Here is a 16,666-nt window from a genome sequence, read left to right as displayed (position 1 = left end):
GAGACTCTTCCACCCAGCATCAGGATTCCTTTCCTGGTGAGCCTCCTCCCCAGGCTCCCCAGAGAAGCCCTCCCCTTGGGAGCTTCCCTTCTGTGCTGTGGAGAATTCCTCTCCCCAGGAGTCCCTGGTCTCTAGCTCACCCCAACTGGGAGAAGCTGCCTTTTATCAGGCCCAGGTGCTTTCCTGCCTAATTAATTGCCTCCCAGTTACTCAGTGAGTTAATTAGTCCCAGGTGAACCTGAATGGCCACCTTGCCCCTGTGGAGCCTGTCAGAGGTAGGCTGAGCCCCTGCCCCTTACTCCAGTCATCAACATGCGGCGGGGCTGGTTCCCCACCAACTTGCCCCTTGTGTTTCAGGCCTGGATCAAAGAGAATGTAAAATGCTGCTAAACCCAAATTCTCCACTGACTCACTTTGTACTGGTGTAAATGATGGCACAAGGTGCAGGACCGTGGTGAACAGGCCCAGTGACTCTTGGGCTAACGGTGAGATTGTCCCAGGAAAGTTGGGACGTCTGCCTAATTGACAGAGGCGTGCTGCCTAGTACTGGAGGGGGCTGGTATGTGCAGAAGGAGAGAAGGAACTTTTCACCTTGAGTAGCTCTGCTTAGCACAGGCTTTCCTCTGAAGCACCGTAGACCCGAATTCAACTGGAGAAGGTCAGCAAAGGATCCCAGGTTCCAGGGCCATGCAGGGACCCACAGTATTAGCCCTGCTGCATTTGAGGTCTAGTCTTGTAAAGAAGCTATGTCCATGGAAATGGAAAGGCTGACGTGTGTGTTTCTTCTGTTGCAGATGGAGCTCCCATTCCTGGAAAGGTAAATGCCTCTCTCACTTTGGGCGTGGGGGGTGGAAGGCTATTTCCTTACACTTTCAGTGCACGTGGGTGTTGGCAGCTGTGCGGGAGCATGAGCCGTCCTGTGCGCACCTTGCTCATCAGAGAAGATTCTGCTCGTGCTTACGCATGTCCTAAACCAGCATCTCTGTTATAGAATCGCCGGGCTCAGGAGGTTAGTATTGGAGCCTCTAGCTCACCAGACACAATCCAGCCCTGGTCAGTAGCGACCAGAAGTTGTGCCATCTGATGGCTGTTTGTTTGGTCTGTGTGAACTAAGTTTGGTCTTGATCCAGTTCCTAGGGGACAGCTGCCCACATCTCAAAAGCTGTCCCCACAGTTGATGCTAACCGCACCTGCAATGTTGACAGTCTCATCAGAGAAGCCAAGGACTGTGTGGGCCATTGGTAAGGCCCTTCGTTTTCAGTTTTTATTTTATTTAATTTTTTCCAAGAATTTGTCAGTGTTTATAACCACAACAACAAAAACAGGTGAAAATCAGTACAAAAAACTATTAATTTTTCTGGGTAAATATCGGGGTTTATTTTTGTGGACGGAAGGAGAGGGGGAAAAAGTATCCAGTAGCTGAATGCTTTGATGAGTGGAATTCAATGAGGTTTGCTGCAGAACTAAAACAGAACTCAAAACACAATGCCACCTTGTAGTTTAAGAAAACAATAGATCTGTAATCCCCAAATAAAACTTTTCCTTTGAATGAACAGTTTACTGTTGTAGACTTAGAACTATTAGCCTATAAATATTTACATTTAATAATTGGGACACACCATTTGCAGCACATACACTCAACTTCATCCTTTTCTCCTGTGTTTTTTTTTGTTTTGTTTTGTTTTTTTAAACTTTTGAATACTTCCTTGTGTTCTGAAACGTAGTCTGAGACAGATTTTCGTTTTCGTCCCATTTGAATGTGTCAAATCTTTAAACCATTATCTGCTAACAGCTTGAAATGTGTACATGGTGGGCATGAGATTCATCAGTACATTCAGATGTGCACACACTTCAGAGCTTGCATGCCTGCTTGTTTGTTTATTGTGTGTATCTTCTAGACTAATACATAGCCTTACTTCAACAGGCAGCTTTGCATATACACACAGACTAATGTATTATTGTAATACATATAGCTCATGTGATGTATTGTATTTTCCTAATAAAACATGTTATTTTATTTATATTTGAATGATACAAAGGTAGGGTGAAAATCAGAAAAAAATGAATAATACTTTTTGTAAAGCTCAGGAATTTTTTGGTAAAAAACGGTTTAAACTGAAAACGAAGGGGCTTAGCCATTGGTAAATAACACCCCTCTGACCCCTAGAGGTCATCCCAGCCAGATGGTGCTGGAGGTACATTGGCAAACCATGCCCTCACTCGCCCATGTGCATCTGTGCTTTGGCTAATCAGAAGTTCAATGTAATTGTGGAAGCTGGAGATGGAAAAACCTACCAGCTCAGCTAATCACTGTCCTAGAAGACAGTGCAGGATTTCTAGTGTCTTGTCTAGCCTAGTTCTGCAAGTCCTATGCACTGTCCTGATGCCTCTAGTATGTTTCACTCAGAGGACGTTCTTGATAGTCAGCCAACGTTTTTCTTGACTTCATCACATCACCCCTCGTTCTACCCCCCGCCTTGCTAATAGTTCCTCTCCCTCCTTGATGTTTATATCCTTCATCTGTTTGTAGGCTGTTACCACGCCTTGTCCTTAGTTATCCCTTAGCTGTGCTCTTTTAATCTTTTCTTACAAGTCAAGCCCGCTAGCTCCCTGATTAATTTTGCTGCTCTTCTCTGGCCTGCCTCTCTCTTGGTGCTGTATTGCTTGTAACATGGTGCCCCAGGCAAATGCAGTGTCCAGGAGCAGGTCTCTGAGGCTGGCGAGAGGAGCACTTCTCTCTTTGCTCCCTGACATGATTCTTTTGTGTGTGCACCACCAAAAGTGTCTCTCTCTTTTCTTGGTGCTGGGGTGGCGGTGGGGGTTGCTGTGTTGCTCTCTGAGGGATGTTGTGTGTTACTTGCATGTGCCATCCTGATCTGTAATGGCTTCGCATCTCCGATGGATCCCAGAGACCATTCAGCGAAGCGATGAGATCACTGATTGTGGATTCTCTCTGTGTCCTTCCCCCAGGTGTGCAGAGAGACTTGAGCACTCCAAGGTGTCCCTGCTGGAGTTCCAGAAGTTCTTGCTGGAGTATCAGATGGTGAGCTCCCCAAAGGGCAAGCGAGAGTGGAGAAAGGGGACTCCGTATCCTCTGATACAAGCCATCTGTAGGGAGCTAGTGTCCAAAGGGTGACTCTGATCTGGCGGTGCTGGGTGCTTGGGTAACGGCATGCTCTGCCCCGGAGGCAGCCCTGGGAGCACAACACTTCCTGTCAGGAACAGCGGGCTGGTTAAAGAAGAGCACTGACCATCTTAAGAAGGCATCTCTTCCGGCCATCCGGGTCTGGGAGCAGGGGAAAGTAGTGTGGGGAGATCCTAGTCAAATACTTGGGGAGCATGGAGGTTCCATGAAGGAGATGGGGGGATAGCTCAGTGGTTTGAGCATTGGCCTGCTAAACCCCGGGTTGTGAGTTCAATCCCTGAGGGGGCCATTTAGGGATCTGGGGGAAAAATCTGTCTGGGGATTGGTCCTGCTTTGAGCAGGGGGTTGGACTGGATGACCTCCTGAGGTCCCTTCCAACCCTGATATTCTATGAAGAGGGTTTGGTCTAGGCTTTTAGATCAGTCAAAAGGGTTAAGGTAGCAGAAGCGCTGCTTGTCTCTGCCTGTCTGCTCAGGAGAGTGGTTGTGACTGCCAGCAGAGTCTGACAGGCAATTGATTGATTTTATCGCTGACTTTTCTTTTTAAAGTGCATCTTCGAAAGCAGTCAGCTAACACATGTGCTGTGTATTTTGCAGACTGTGCAACCTCTCTCTATCTAGGTTCGTAAATGGCACCCACCACTGTACTAGTGCCCTCGTTAATGCAATCGTGCAAATTAAACTTCATGCTCAGGGGCCCTGGCAGTTAGAGCACGCACTGGAGAACCTAGCTGACTGCAGTAACCATGTGCCCTCATTGTTGATACGGGTTGTAACTACAGTGAGAATATTTAATATTTCATAGCATGGAGCTCCTGCCTTGCAGTGACCCCGTGTGTGCCTCTCTGGCTGCCACTCTGCAGCCAGCAGTTAACTAACCTGGTCTCCCTGGCTGACCTAATGAAAGATGCTGATGTGCCAGGAGAGAAATTGACAAAAAGGAGCCAGGTTGGCTTCTGTTGCCTTAGACCCAGGGTGTGGAGGGAGGTGTATCTGGGTGAGGAGCATATTTCGGTAGCAGAGGACAGCATGAGCAGAGAGAAATATATCTGAAATCCTAAAAATCATAAGATCTAATTAACAATGGGGAGGGTTTCTTTGGTTGAGTTCACTGTTCGTTTACTATTAGTTTACTTGATTTGTATTAACAATTAAATTCCCAGTCCTGGATCCTTTTCCCTTGAGACCCCTTTTTAATTTAAATCAGCAAATTAAATGAACTCAATGTGGTTTTTAAATGGAAGCTTCTGAAAATGTTCATTTCACACAAAGCAAAACTCTTCCTTTCCCCTCTCTGTTTGCAGGAACTCTGGGCTACAGACATCCTCCAGGTTCAGGAGTTCATGTTTAACTTTCTGAGAGACCCCCTGAGAGAGATTGAAGAGCCTTATTTCTCTCTGGATGAGGTGAGGCTCTGAGGAAGCTATTGGTATAAAAAATGGGGTTGAGGGAGGACTCAGAATCGTCAGCTGATCTAGTGTTCTTTATAGGAAGTGTGCCCTTACCTCTGCCATGTGTAATGCTGCTTGAAGGGTCCAAGTCTCTCTTGCTTAGCATTGCTGCATGTGATCATCCCGATGAATAGCTGGCACTCAATTGTTACCGCGTTGCACGAGAGAATTTAAATGTCCTAATTCCCTGTGATTGGGACCAAACATTGGGCATTTGAGCTCCATGGGGCTCTGTCTGGCTGTGCTGATCTTGCAAGGTTAGGAAGACCCCTTAGGGTAGAGAATTATTTGTTTAATTGAATTATTTGGTGATTATTAATAATAATCTTGCCACGTAATATAGTCTATTCGTTACCAGAGATTAAATAAGGTTTCATGTCCCTGGTTGTGTGTAAATATGTTTAAAGTCCCGCAGCATTGAGACCTTAAACAACCAGCTCCCATCCCCGTCTGCCCGTTGACTTCACTGGGGTTGGAGCAGGCCCTTCATCAGTTTGCTGTCACTGGAGTCAATGGGCAGACTGCCATTGGCTTCACTGGGGCCAGGTACAGCCCGCACTGCATTAGGAACTGTCCCGGCCCTTATGACTGCGTGTAGTGAGGATGATCTGGTTTGCATCTGCCTCTGCGTCAATTACAACCCACGAAGCAAAACCCTTAATTGTCCTTGACGCCTTTTCGTTTCTTCTTGGGCAGATACTTGCCTTCCTCTTCTCCAAAGAGAACAGCATCTGGAACTCGCAGCTGGACGCGGTGTGCGTGGAGAACATGAACAATCCCCTCTCCCATTACTGGATCTCCTCCTCGCATAACACGTAAGGACAGAGGAGAGGTGTCTCTCCCCAGCCCTCATGCGTCCGTCCTCGCAGGCCTCCTGCGCCATTACGCAGTACTGAAATTCTCCCTTTTGTGCCAACTCCAGTGGCACGATGATTTCCCAGGTCCAGGTTTCCCCAGGTTTCAGTCTGTGGCCCTGTTCATCAGAGACACCTCCCCAGTACTCTAGGCCTCCCCACTGCTGGCTTCTGGCGGTGTTTCATTCTGTGCATGGTCAGGAGCACCTCTGTGCTGGCTGCAGTCTGAGAGCCTGGGCTGTCGTCCTATTGCTTTATTTACCATCAGCATTATCGACCTCCCCCGCCTCTCCGGAGGGTCATAAGAAAAAGCCTGGAAGGGTGAGATCGACTGCTTGAATTGCTGCTGTGTGGAAAACCCTCTTAGAACCATGGAAATGGAACGTCCTCCAGCTGGCAAATGCTGATGGCGCTTTGTGCGTCTCACGGAGCGGACGGCAGCTTGGGTTTGCTTCCCTGTCTATCCACAGTCACAGGTGCCGTCAGCAGTAAAGGGCACAGCTCTGCAGATTGAGTTTGCAACCCAGCAGGGCTGAGGGTGGGTTGATCTGAACCATTCCTGTGGGTAGCACAAGAGACAGGATGGGTAGAAGAGGAGGACAGTGTGTCTGTCATATTCTAGCAACACGAAGCCAGGTTGTGGCTTGCACCAGTCCTTGCTCCTGTGATGTCCCGTGCAGAGCTCTCCGTGTTCCCTTCCGCAGCGAATTACTTTTTTTTGATGGCGTGTTTCTTTTGCGTGGAAGGTACCTGACGGGGGATCAGTTCTCCAGCGAGTCCTCCTTGGAAGCCTACGCGCGCTGTCTGCGCATGGGATGCCGCTGCATTGAGTGTGAGTACCTAGCAGGGGCTGGCTCCTTTTCTTCAGCGATGGCCATGAATTTTGTGCTGCCCTCATCTGAGGCTCTTGGTTCCTTTAGTGGAGTGGGGCCTGCTGTGCGGTGAGCGAGCCAGCGCCTTTAGAAAGAGTGTGCCCTGGAGGCTGGCCCGTGGGCCATTTTGGGCGGGCACGGCCCCATCTTTCCATCCTGCACCGTGCCGTGCCTGGCCTGCGGGTCACAGCCCACCCCTCTCTTTCCTGGGACCAAATAGCAATGGTGGCGATAGAACTACCACCCACTTGAACTTCGTCCTAATGCCACAACACCACAGCCTGGCACTCTGGGGCAGATTTTTAAAGGCATATAGGTTCCTAACTCCCTTTGGCAACCAGTGGGAGTTAGGCACTTCCCTACTTTTACCAGTCTGGCCTGTCATCTCTTCACATGCTTATGCTGCATTCCAGGAGGCAGCCTGCTGCAGTAGTTAGAGCAGGGGAGTGGGAACCTGGAGGCAGAGTAAAAAAATCCAATTGTATTTCCACAACAAATGTTAATGAAGCTGTTTCTTTTGGAATTTTTCATAGAAAATTCCGCCTTTTTTTTTTTATTGAAATTTTTTTTCTAAATGAAACTGTTTTCAGTGAGGATCCTGTTTGTCAGCAAATCGAACATTTAGTGAAAATTACACTGTTTTTGTGGAATATATTTTGATTTCAACCAAACCATTTTTTAACTCAAAGATCTTCAGTCAAAAAATTTCAACCAGCTCCGTCAGGTGACCTGAAGTCTAATCTCCCTCTGACACTGACTGGCTATGTGAGTCACATCATGGTTCCATGCCTCGGTTTCCCCATCTGTAAGATGAAGAGATTCACTTTCTTGGTTGTTATGAGATTCAGTCCATGGAAGTAGATAGAAGGTGCCACTGAAGTGCTGTTAGCACTGTTATTGTCCTGTCATGCTGCATTTTGACACTTTTGCAATGCCCAGCATAATGCTATGGTTGCATGTGCCCTCGCACTGAAAGGGTTAAGGAGATTTTGTTTGTTGGACCATCTTGTACTTGTTAAAGTCATTGTTTTCTCAGAAAGATCCTTGATTTTCACCTCTCTCCTTTTCCCATCCAATATGGATTCCCTTGCAGAGCTAGCTCGGTTTGACCCATTTTGCGCTGACGTCCTGTTTGCATCACTGGGTTTGATTAAGTTGCCCATTGGGTTCTGTTTTAGTGGATTGCTGGGACGGCCCCGATGGGATGCCCGTGATTTACCATGGACACACCTTAACCACCAAAATCAAATTCTCTGACGTCTTGATGACCATCAAGGAACATGCCTTCATGACCTCTGAGTAAGTAGAACAGGTGTGCAAAAGGCAGAATCCTCCTGGGTCTGATTCTAATTCAGCTAGAGTGAAACTCATGTTTGTGCAAAGGACACACCCAAAGCCTCCATGCAAGGTTTAAGTGGGCGTGAAGTGGCACATGCAGGCCTTTTGCTTGCCCCCAGCCCCCCACCCCCTCAGTGTTTAATTTGTTAGGTACAGGGGCTCAAGCAATTTTTTTACTTTCATAACTGATGTGCCAAGCCCAGAGGTGCCGGGGCTATGAACTGCCAGGCCCAAAGGTGCCGGGGCTATGAACTGTCAAGCCGTGGCACAAATTAAGCACTGTTGCCCCCTCTGCACGGGGGTGATTTCACCAGTAAAGAATGTCCTCATTTGGTCAAGGTCTTGGGAGTTCTGTCCCTGGCTCTCCCATGGGCTCACTTTGTGATGCTGAGCATGGTATTTATGCCTGAATTTTCAAATGTCCATTAATTTTGGGTGCCCAACTGGAGACACTTTTGGTCCAGATACTCAGAGGAGCTGTGAGCCCCCAGCTCTGGCTGAAGTCCATAGGATTTGTAAGTGCTTGGCAAACTCTAAATCTGGTGGTGGAGGAGTGTCCGCTGGGCACCCAGAATTAGTAACACTTCTGAAAATGTAGGGCCTAACTTCTCTCTAGGTTTGAACTTGGTGACTCTACTTGATAAATCTGACTTGTGTCCTTGCTGATAAACAGGGCTCCTAGAAATCCATTTGCCATGGAAAAGCACAGAATTTGCGTTTTTACAGAGACTCTTCAGTTTTTACATTTTGTGAAAAAGTAAAAACATATATTAACTAGTAACTAAATGTTACTGAGAGTACCAGTGTCACTTATTCAATGTGCATGACCTCCCCTGTTGTGGTTGCTTTTTCAATGTGCTTTAAATTTACATAGCTAAACATACTCCAATAAACTGCTTCCTGCATATAGAGGCTACTCAATGGTGCATAAGGGTTCATGTTTTAATTTCACTTAGCCTCCAGACATGAGTAATTAAAGTTAAGAAAAGAAGCCGAAAACTTTAAAAGTTCCCCCTAAAGTCCATGTCACTAAGGGCACGTCTTCACTACCCGCCGGATCGGCGGGTAGCAATCAATCTATTGGGGATCGACTTATCACGTCTAGTGAAGACGCGATAAAATTGATCCCTGATCGCTCTGCCGTCGACTCCGGAAATCCACCGCGGCAAGAGGCGGCAGCGGAGTCGACGGCGGCGCGGCAGCGGTCGACTTGCCGCCGTCCTCACAGCCAGGTAAGTCGACCTAAAATACGGAACTTCAGCTACGCTATTCACGTAGCTGAAGTTGCGTATCTTAGGTCGACCCCCCCCGCTGTAGTGTAGACCTAGCCTGAGTTTGGCAAGGACAACTTTCATGTTGATGGTAATGTGCTGGTCTGCACTGTATGCAGCAAGGCTGTAGATCACATTAGAAGGCAGACAGTTGTAGAACACCTGGAAAGCACTAAACATAAACTGAATGAAAAGAAACGAAAACAAGATGCTGAAAGAGCAGTGCCCCCGATAACAGTAAAGAAACAATGCACTGTGTCTGGATCATTCTATTAATTGTATTTTATTATAATGATTGATGGCACTGGTAGGCTTCGAACTTGCTTCAAAGTTGTAAACATATCAATAAAATGTTGTGTTCAATTGATACCTATGTATATTGTGGCTAAGGAAACTAAAGTTTAGTGTTGTATTTTAATCGTGGGAAAATGCGGGGTTTTATGGTTTTTCATTGGAGAATTTTGTTTTTTTATCACTGAAAACTAGGATCCCTGCTGGCGAATGTGTCTAACTGTGCAGGGACTAAATGTAATTTCTCTGGTAGCCTGGGATTTTCTGGGACAAGTGATGCTTATAGCCTTAGTTAGTGTCCTTTGATATTGCAGCCAAGGGCTTATTTTCCTCTTCGTACTCCATGTACAACTTTGGTCCATGACGGTTTTTATGTGACCCTTATGCACACATGGACGGTACACCGATGATCAGATACTGAAGTTCTTCTTGCTAAACTGGTCCAGCAACAAGGGGACAACCTCTGACCATGGGCTCCTGTCCTACCAATGGCACAGATGTGATTGTTTCTCCACAAGAGGGCCATGATCAGCAGGAGGCACCAAAGTGCCTGTTTTGTGTTGTGTATTATAAATACATATGCCATATTTGTAGTCTGTTTGGTTCCTACATGGAAGTCATTGTCCTTCTCTGTGTTGGTGGGGAGGCAAATTTTTGTTAGGTTAAATTAAACTGGGAAGCACCCTGCAGTTTTTTGATAGGTGTCTCTGTTCCCCCTCTCAGCCCAGTCCTGAATTGGAATGTACAGATGGACTCTACTGAGCCATTGGGCAGAAACTTGTGTTCATCTTGGTGGGGATGAGAGTGAAATCTAGAATGTCCAGGGGATGCAAAGGAAGCTGAAACCAGACTCTGTGGAGAGTAACTTGTAGAGTTGTCTAGTCGGCAACTGGTAAATTCCTGCAAGTTGGTGCTAGTAGTTAATGCATGCAGTTACAGAAATGTTGACCTTCCCCCAATCACCACTCTGTTATTTAACCCCTTTATTCCCTCCTGCTTCTTCACCTACCAGATATCCTGTCATCCTGTCCATTGAAGATCATTGCAGTATTGCTCAGCAGAGGAACATGGCTCAGAATTTTAAGAAGGTTTTTGGGGACATGCTTTTGACCAAGCCGGTGGATATATCCGCTGACGGGCTCCCCTCCCCGAACCAGCTGAAGAGGAAGATTCTCATTAAGGTAAAATTTCCCTTGTAGCTGGTGTCTCTACTGCAAAGGAAAGTAGGGAGTGGAGTTGGGATGAAAGGAATCAGAGTAGCAGCCGTGTTAGTCTGTATCTGCAAAAAGAACAGGAGTACTTGTGGCACCTTAGAGACCAACAAATTTATTCGAGCATAAGCTTTCGTGGGCTACAACCAGACTCTGTGGAGAGTGGGTTGTAGCCCACGAAAGCTTATGCTCTAATAAATGTGTTAGTCTCTAAGGTGCCACAAGTACTCCTGTTCTTTTTGATGAAAGGAATGTTCACCTAGGCATTGGAAGGGCTCATCAGTGATTTGAACCTTAAAGGGACAGTGCATGTTGATTTTATTTGGGCCCATTTCCCAAGAAGGTTGAATTAGGTTGGTTTTTCCTAGAGGAGCCAGAGAAGATCCGATCTGGATCCAGATACTAATTTCCCCAAAGTTCAGGGTGCTTTGGATTCAGGATCCATCTTTAGTTTTTTTTCCCCCCCTTGTCGCCAATGCTCTGGTATTTGTACTGTGGGTCTCCTTGATCTGCTTCACTGTCTACTCCAGCACCGTCTGGTTACCATGGCACCTTGCACTGGCAGAGAATACTTTCTACTCTGCTGGAAATGCAGGATGCTCTAAGGTTGGGAGGGGGCATGGAGCTGAAAACTAAACAGAACTGGGGAGAGCCTCTAACTCCTCTGTCTTATTGCCCCCTGGTGGCCACCTGGGAAATGTATAGACTGTTGTTTTTAAATATCCTGTGCTCTGAAATTCAAGCAACCCCCAGACAGAATCTCCTTCGATAGCTTTTTGGAGTCATTTCTTTAGAACCGCATTGGTTTAATTCTAACCCACTGGCGAGTGTGTGTTACGGATCTCCTGCAGTGCTAAGCCACAGAGGAATCTACGGAGCTTTGGAACCAGCTGTGGCCAGCTCATGTTTTAGGGGCTGGAGGGTCCCTGGTTCAATCCCTGGCATGTTTGCCAAGATGGTACTGTCACATAATCTCTATTATAAATTCTAAAGGATTCTTCCAAGAGCCACCATGCATCTGGTAGGGACATAGATTGGAAGCACTTAAGGACAAGACCTGGTTTTGCTATGTGTTTGTGGAGCCCCCTGGCACAGTGGAGTACTGGTCTATGACTGAATCTCCTAGCTACCACCGCAGTACAAAGTGCACAGTGGGGTTTTTGGCATCACAGAATTTCTTGACCCTTCTCTGCAGCGTGGAGGGGGATCTTTTATCCATAATTATGATCTAGGGGGTACCCCTTGCAATAGAGCTGAAGAACGTTAAGGTTGCTCAGATCGGGGCATAACAGGTGAACATGGTCTCTTCTGCGACCGCTGCTTCCTTTAGGGTATTTGATCCGAGTGTCTCATTCTGCAGCACAAGAAGCTGGCGGAGGGCAGTGCTTATGAAGAGTTGCCGACGTCTGTAATGTATTCAGAGAATGATATCAGCAACTCCATAAAGAACGGGATCCTCTACCTGGAAGATCCCATCAATCACGTATGTTTCTTTCTGCGGCTGCCACCTCATCCACTTCCTTCAGGTTACCTAGAGATCGTTCCCTGGGGATTATTAAGCCAATCTGATCTTGTAAACTAACAATAACGCTGCTGGGAAAATGATCAGCATGTGCATGGTAGAGAGCCATCCTGCCTGGGAAGGGAGATGGTGTAAATTACTTCGGGGTTTTCTCACTCCTCTGATTATGTGACACCGAATGTGCCTTGTTTAATAGACCAGGTTGCATTATTGCAGTAAGTTATAAATTAAGTCCAGAGTTTACAGACCTGGGTGCGTCTAAATCCATATTCAGGCACCTGACTAAACAGTCTGATTCTTATGGGTCTGAGCACTTCTGTTGTTTCAGTTTTACTGTGTGCTTTTGACGGTGTTTTCTCCAGTCAATTTCCCTTGTTTTTTGCATGTTTTGAAAAGGAGGGAGGTGCCAGGGTGAAACAACAGAAATTGCCTGGGTGACTCCAGGTCTAGTGTGGAACCTGAATCTACTCTGAACTTTGGTTTTTTAACTAGATTTCCAGTTGACAGTATCCCGTTAAAGTGTGCTGAGAGTTCTCAGTCTGATCCCACATGAGCATCAGTTTGCATCACCAAGCTACGCCACGCTTTGACGCTATTGAAAGTCTCGGCTCAAGAGTATCTCTTGAGTTGAATTAGCAGGGTGTAGTTGAGCTGGTGGTGTCTTGGAAGCTTGCCTGGCATGTGCCTTTTATCAGTGCCATTGATCATTGTCTTACATGAGCCTTAAAATTCACCAATCAGTTTCCCTCGCTACCCCCCAGCCCCACCAACCACAGGGCTGAAAATCCATCCAAAGGTGGTATACGGTCTGCTGGGTGCTGTTTGGATGAATTCCCTGTACAGATCTTTCTGTCTTTCCCTACAGGAATGGAATCCGCACTACTTTGTCCTGACCAGCAGCAAGATCTATTACTCTGAGGAGACGACCGGCCACCCGGGAAACGAGGATGAAGAGGAACCAAAGGAGGTGAGGGCGATGCTTTCAAAGAGGGGGTGCCTATGCTCAGGGCCCCTTGAAAACCTCCATTTCATGGACTGCCCGGAAGTTGTGAAATTAGCCCAATACCGTGACTTTTCTGACCGCAGGGAAGTGGAAGCAGGCAGCCACACACACTGGCCTTGTGCTCGGCGCGGCTCGTAGCGCATGGCAGCGTCACGTCGGAGTAGCTGTGCGAGGGAGGACTCAGCGGTTGGTTTTACGAGAGGCACAGTTGCCAGTGCTACCGCTGCTTGGCGCCCAAGCAGCCATGGCCTCGGCAGGCCTCCGCACGTGCCGATCTAATAGCCTGTGTTCCACGCCGCAGCAGTGCGGGCTACTGTGCCTCAGCTAAAACCCAGCCACGGAGCCCCCCCACGCCGAAACTGCTGCTCCGACGTGGCCCTGCCGTGTGCTCTGAGCAACCCCAAGCAAGAGATCGGTGTGTGCAGATGCCCGTTTCCACCTCCTCGCTGTGTGAAAAATCGCAGCAGTGCAGGGGCGACTCAGGGGCCGGGCAAGTTCTGTGAAATTGACTACTTTACCCATGGTGCTGCCAGGAATTACATCCCCCCCCCCCCCCCCCCCCCCAAAAAAAAAAGTCCTTATTTTTTTCTCAGGGCCTTGCCTATGCTATGTGGCCTGATTGTCTGAGCAGCTGTTCTGAGCGTTGATTTCAGCAGGAGCTGCAGGTGCTCAGCATGTCTGAAAATCAGGCTATTGCTTTACCCCTCTGTGCCTCAATTTCCCTATCTGTACAATGGGGTTAATGACTTTTATGCCACCCTGGGGATGGTCTGGGCCCTGGAACATTCTATGCTGAACAGTCATGGATGTAAATTATTGGAGTCCCAAGGGATTTTATTTTAGTGGGAAGGGGAAGGGAATTCAAACACTCATGGTCCAGAGCTGGAGGCCCTCTGCCTCTGAGAACAGCAGGCCCCTTCCACAGGGAGCTCAGCTGAAGTGCTGGTGCTCAGTGAAGTGGGAGATGTATCTCTGCCCCCTGCCAGGTGAGCAACAGCACTGAACTTCACTCGACTGAGAAGTGGTTTCATGGCAAGCTGGGGGCTGGGCGCGATGGGCGCCACATAGCAGAGAGGCTGCTGATGGAGTACTGCATAGAGACGGGTGCCCCTGATGGGTCTTTCCTAGTACGAGAGAGTGAAACCTTCGTGGGAGACTACACCCTCTCTTTCTGGTAAGGATCTGCAACCCCTTTCACCAGCTCTGAAATAGCCTTAATCCATTAACTCCTTATCAGTACCTCTAACTTCTGTGCCAAGATTCCTGGGTTCAATTCCTCCTCTGCCACTGATGTGCAGTGTAACCTGAAGCAAGTTACTTGACTTCTCAGGGCCTCAGTTTCTCTACCTGGGATGCAAAAACGGGAATCCTGAGTAGAACTCGAGGTTATTTAACTTTGTATTTGGCACTGGTGCGACTCCTTCTGGAATACTGTGTCCATTCTGGTGTCCACAATTCAAGAAGGATGTTGATAAATTGGAGAGGGTTCAGAGAAGAGCCCTGAGAATTATTAGAGGATTCGAAAACATGCCTTATAGTGAGTGACTCCAGGAGCTCAATCTGTTTAGCTTAACAAGGAAGGTTAAGGGGTGACTTGGTCACAGTCTTGAAGTTCCTACTTGGGAGCAAGCATTTAATAATGGGCTCTCCAGTCTAGCAGAGGAAGGTCTAACACGTTCCAATATCTGGAAGTTGAAGCGAGACAAATTCAGACTGGAAATAAGCCGTACGTTTTTAACAGTGAGAGTAACTAACCACTGGAACAATTCACTAAGTGTGGTGGTAGATTCTCCATCACTGTCAATTTTTAAATCAAACTGGATGTTTTTCTAAAAGATCTGCACTAGGAATTATGGCGAGGCAGATCTCTGGCCTGTGTGATACATAAATTACAATTATGAGTAATGCCCCAGAAGATTATCCTTCCTAACTCAGGTAGTTCGCCATCGACTTTTGTCTTTAAGCATGTTGGGTTTCCTCTGCCATGTGCTGCTGCTGACCTCTCTGGTGTGAGTGTACATTGATCACGCCTTTGTCCTGTTTAATGTAATCCCTGGGCCGACGGGGGCCACGCATCCTAGATTTCTTTACTCCTGGTGTCCAGTTTAGCTGGGCCGTAGTAATTGGCTTGAGCCAGTCACATGATGGCATCTTGCCCAATCAGTTTGCATTAGGGAATGGCTCTCTCCCCGCCTGCCCAGAGTCCTCACTCAGGTTGGATGCTGGGGCAGGCAGTCAAGGGCAAGCGTCTCTCTCTCTCCTTGTTCTGACCCAGGCGCAATGGGAAGGTGCAGCATTGCCGCATCCATTCCCGGCAGGACGCCGGCAGCCCCAAGTTCTTCCTGACCGACAACCTGGTGTTCGACAGCCTCTACGACCTCATCACCCATTACCAGCAAGTGCCTCTGAGGTGCAACGAGTTCGAGATGAAGCTGACTGAGCCTGTGCCGCAGACCAACGCCCACGAGAGCAAAGAGTAAGTGCTGGCGGGGCGGGGAGAGGGGAGGGAGTTCCTAACCACGTGGCTGCCCGGTGATCCCCTAGCGCGCGCCGCTCTCTGCCTCACTTTGGCCCTGCTGTGCCCCCCCGGTGCTGGAGTGCGAGGCAATGCTCTGCGTGGTATCCGCAGCCTGCCGCCCTGCCCTTCTGACCCTGAGCCATGTGGCATTTGGGGGGAGAGGGCAGGGACAATGCTTTGTAGGATGCCTCCCCCTTGCCATGGTTACCGGACCAATCTGTCCTACGTCTGCGCTTCTTTCATCCCCGGCCTGTCTCTGCCGAGGGGGTGAGATGGCCCTTAATCACTCCAGATACCATCCCGTTCTCCGCCTCCTGTCCGTGTCACGCGCTCCCCCGTGAGCAGAGAAACTGCCCCAGTGGATTTGGTTACATTGCGTCACGAGAGGGACCTCGCCCTGGATTGGTTCTGGGGTTCGGCTGGATGTGTCTGAGACACGAGCACTCACTCATGTCATGGTGTCTTTACCCAAAGGTGGTACCACGCCAACCTCACCCGGGCCCAGGCCGAGCACATGCTGATGAGGGTGTCGCGGGATGGAGCCTTCCTAGTGCGCAAGAGGAGCGAGCCCAACTCCTATGCGATCTCGTTCCGGTAAGCCCCCGGGCTGGAAAGCGCTCGTGCAGCCGTCCGTCTGTCTCATGGGGAAGGTTTTGTTTATGCCCTGGCCTTCAGCACTCAGGACTGATGCTGCGACTAGGGGGTTGTGTTGCTTTGGGTTTGGCTTGGGAATCTCCACCTTGAGCCACCGTTTGCGCTCTCAAGCACCTTCGCTGTTCCTCTGCGTGGCCCCTGCCTTGCGCCCCTCCCTCGGCGTGTACCCAGGTGTGGGGGAAGTCCTCGCCGCTCGTGCTTAGCACACTATAAACCCCTTTAAATTGCCAGCGAGTTTGCATTAAGGGAGCAGTTTGTCTGGTCAGGGAGGCGTCCCTGCCGAAAGTTGAGCCCACGCAGATCCTCCGAGATATTCGAAAACATGCCTTATAGTGAGCCACTCCTGGAGCTCAATCTGTTTAGCTTAACAAGGAAGGTTAAGGGGTGACTTGATCACAGTCTTGAAGTACCTACTTGGGGAGCAAGCATTTAATGATGGGCTCTCCAGTCTAGCACAGGAAGGTCTAACACGATCCAAAATCTGGAAGTTGAAGCGAGACAAATTCAGACTGGAAATAAGGCTATTTCCCATTGATT

General features: G+C 48.4%; 1 protein-coding gene across 1 annotated transcript in view; it reads left to right on the top strand.

Annotated features, from left to right (window-relative positions):
• PLCG1 (phospholipase C gamma 1) overlaps positions 1-16,666 on the top strand; it is a 96,009-nt gene that overhangs the window by 60,131 nt on the left and 19,212 nt on the right. The window contains exons 7-18 of the mRNA XM_065414816.1: positions 795-817; positions 2,971-3,043; positions 4,449-4,550; positions 5,292-5,410; positions 6,196-6,281; positions 7,500-7,620; positions 10,234-10,402; positions 11,793-11,915; positions 12,820-12,921; positions 13,944-14,131; positions 15,233-15,433; positions 15,950-16,069. Coding sequence (XP_065270888.1) covers positions 795-817; positions 2,971-3,043; positions 4,449-4,550; positions 5,292-5,410; positions 6,196-6,281; positions 7,500-7,620; positions 10,234-10,402; positions 11,793-11,915; positions 12,820-12,921; positions 13,944-14,131; positions 15,233-15,433; positions 15,950-16,069 — 1,427 coding nt within the window. The remainder of the gene's footprint in view (positions 1-794; positions 818-2,970; positions 3,044-4,448; positions 4,551-5,291; positions 5,411-6,195; positions 6,282-7,499; positions 7,621-10,233; positions 10,403-11,792; positions 11,916-12,819; positions 12,922-13,943; positions 14,132-15,232; positions 15,434-15,949; positions 16,070-16,666) is intronic.

This window comes from Emys orbicularis, chromosome 12 (genome assembly GCF_028017835.1).
Source record: "Emys orbicularis isolate rEmyOrb1 chromosome 12, rEmyOrb1.hap1, whole genome shotgun sequence".
In the NCBI taxonomy this organism is placed as follows: Eukaryota; Metazoa; Chordata; order Testudines; family Emydidae; genus Emys; species Emys orbicularis.
This window is presented reverse-complemented; position numbering and strand designations above follow the sequence as displayed.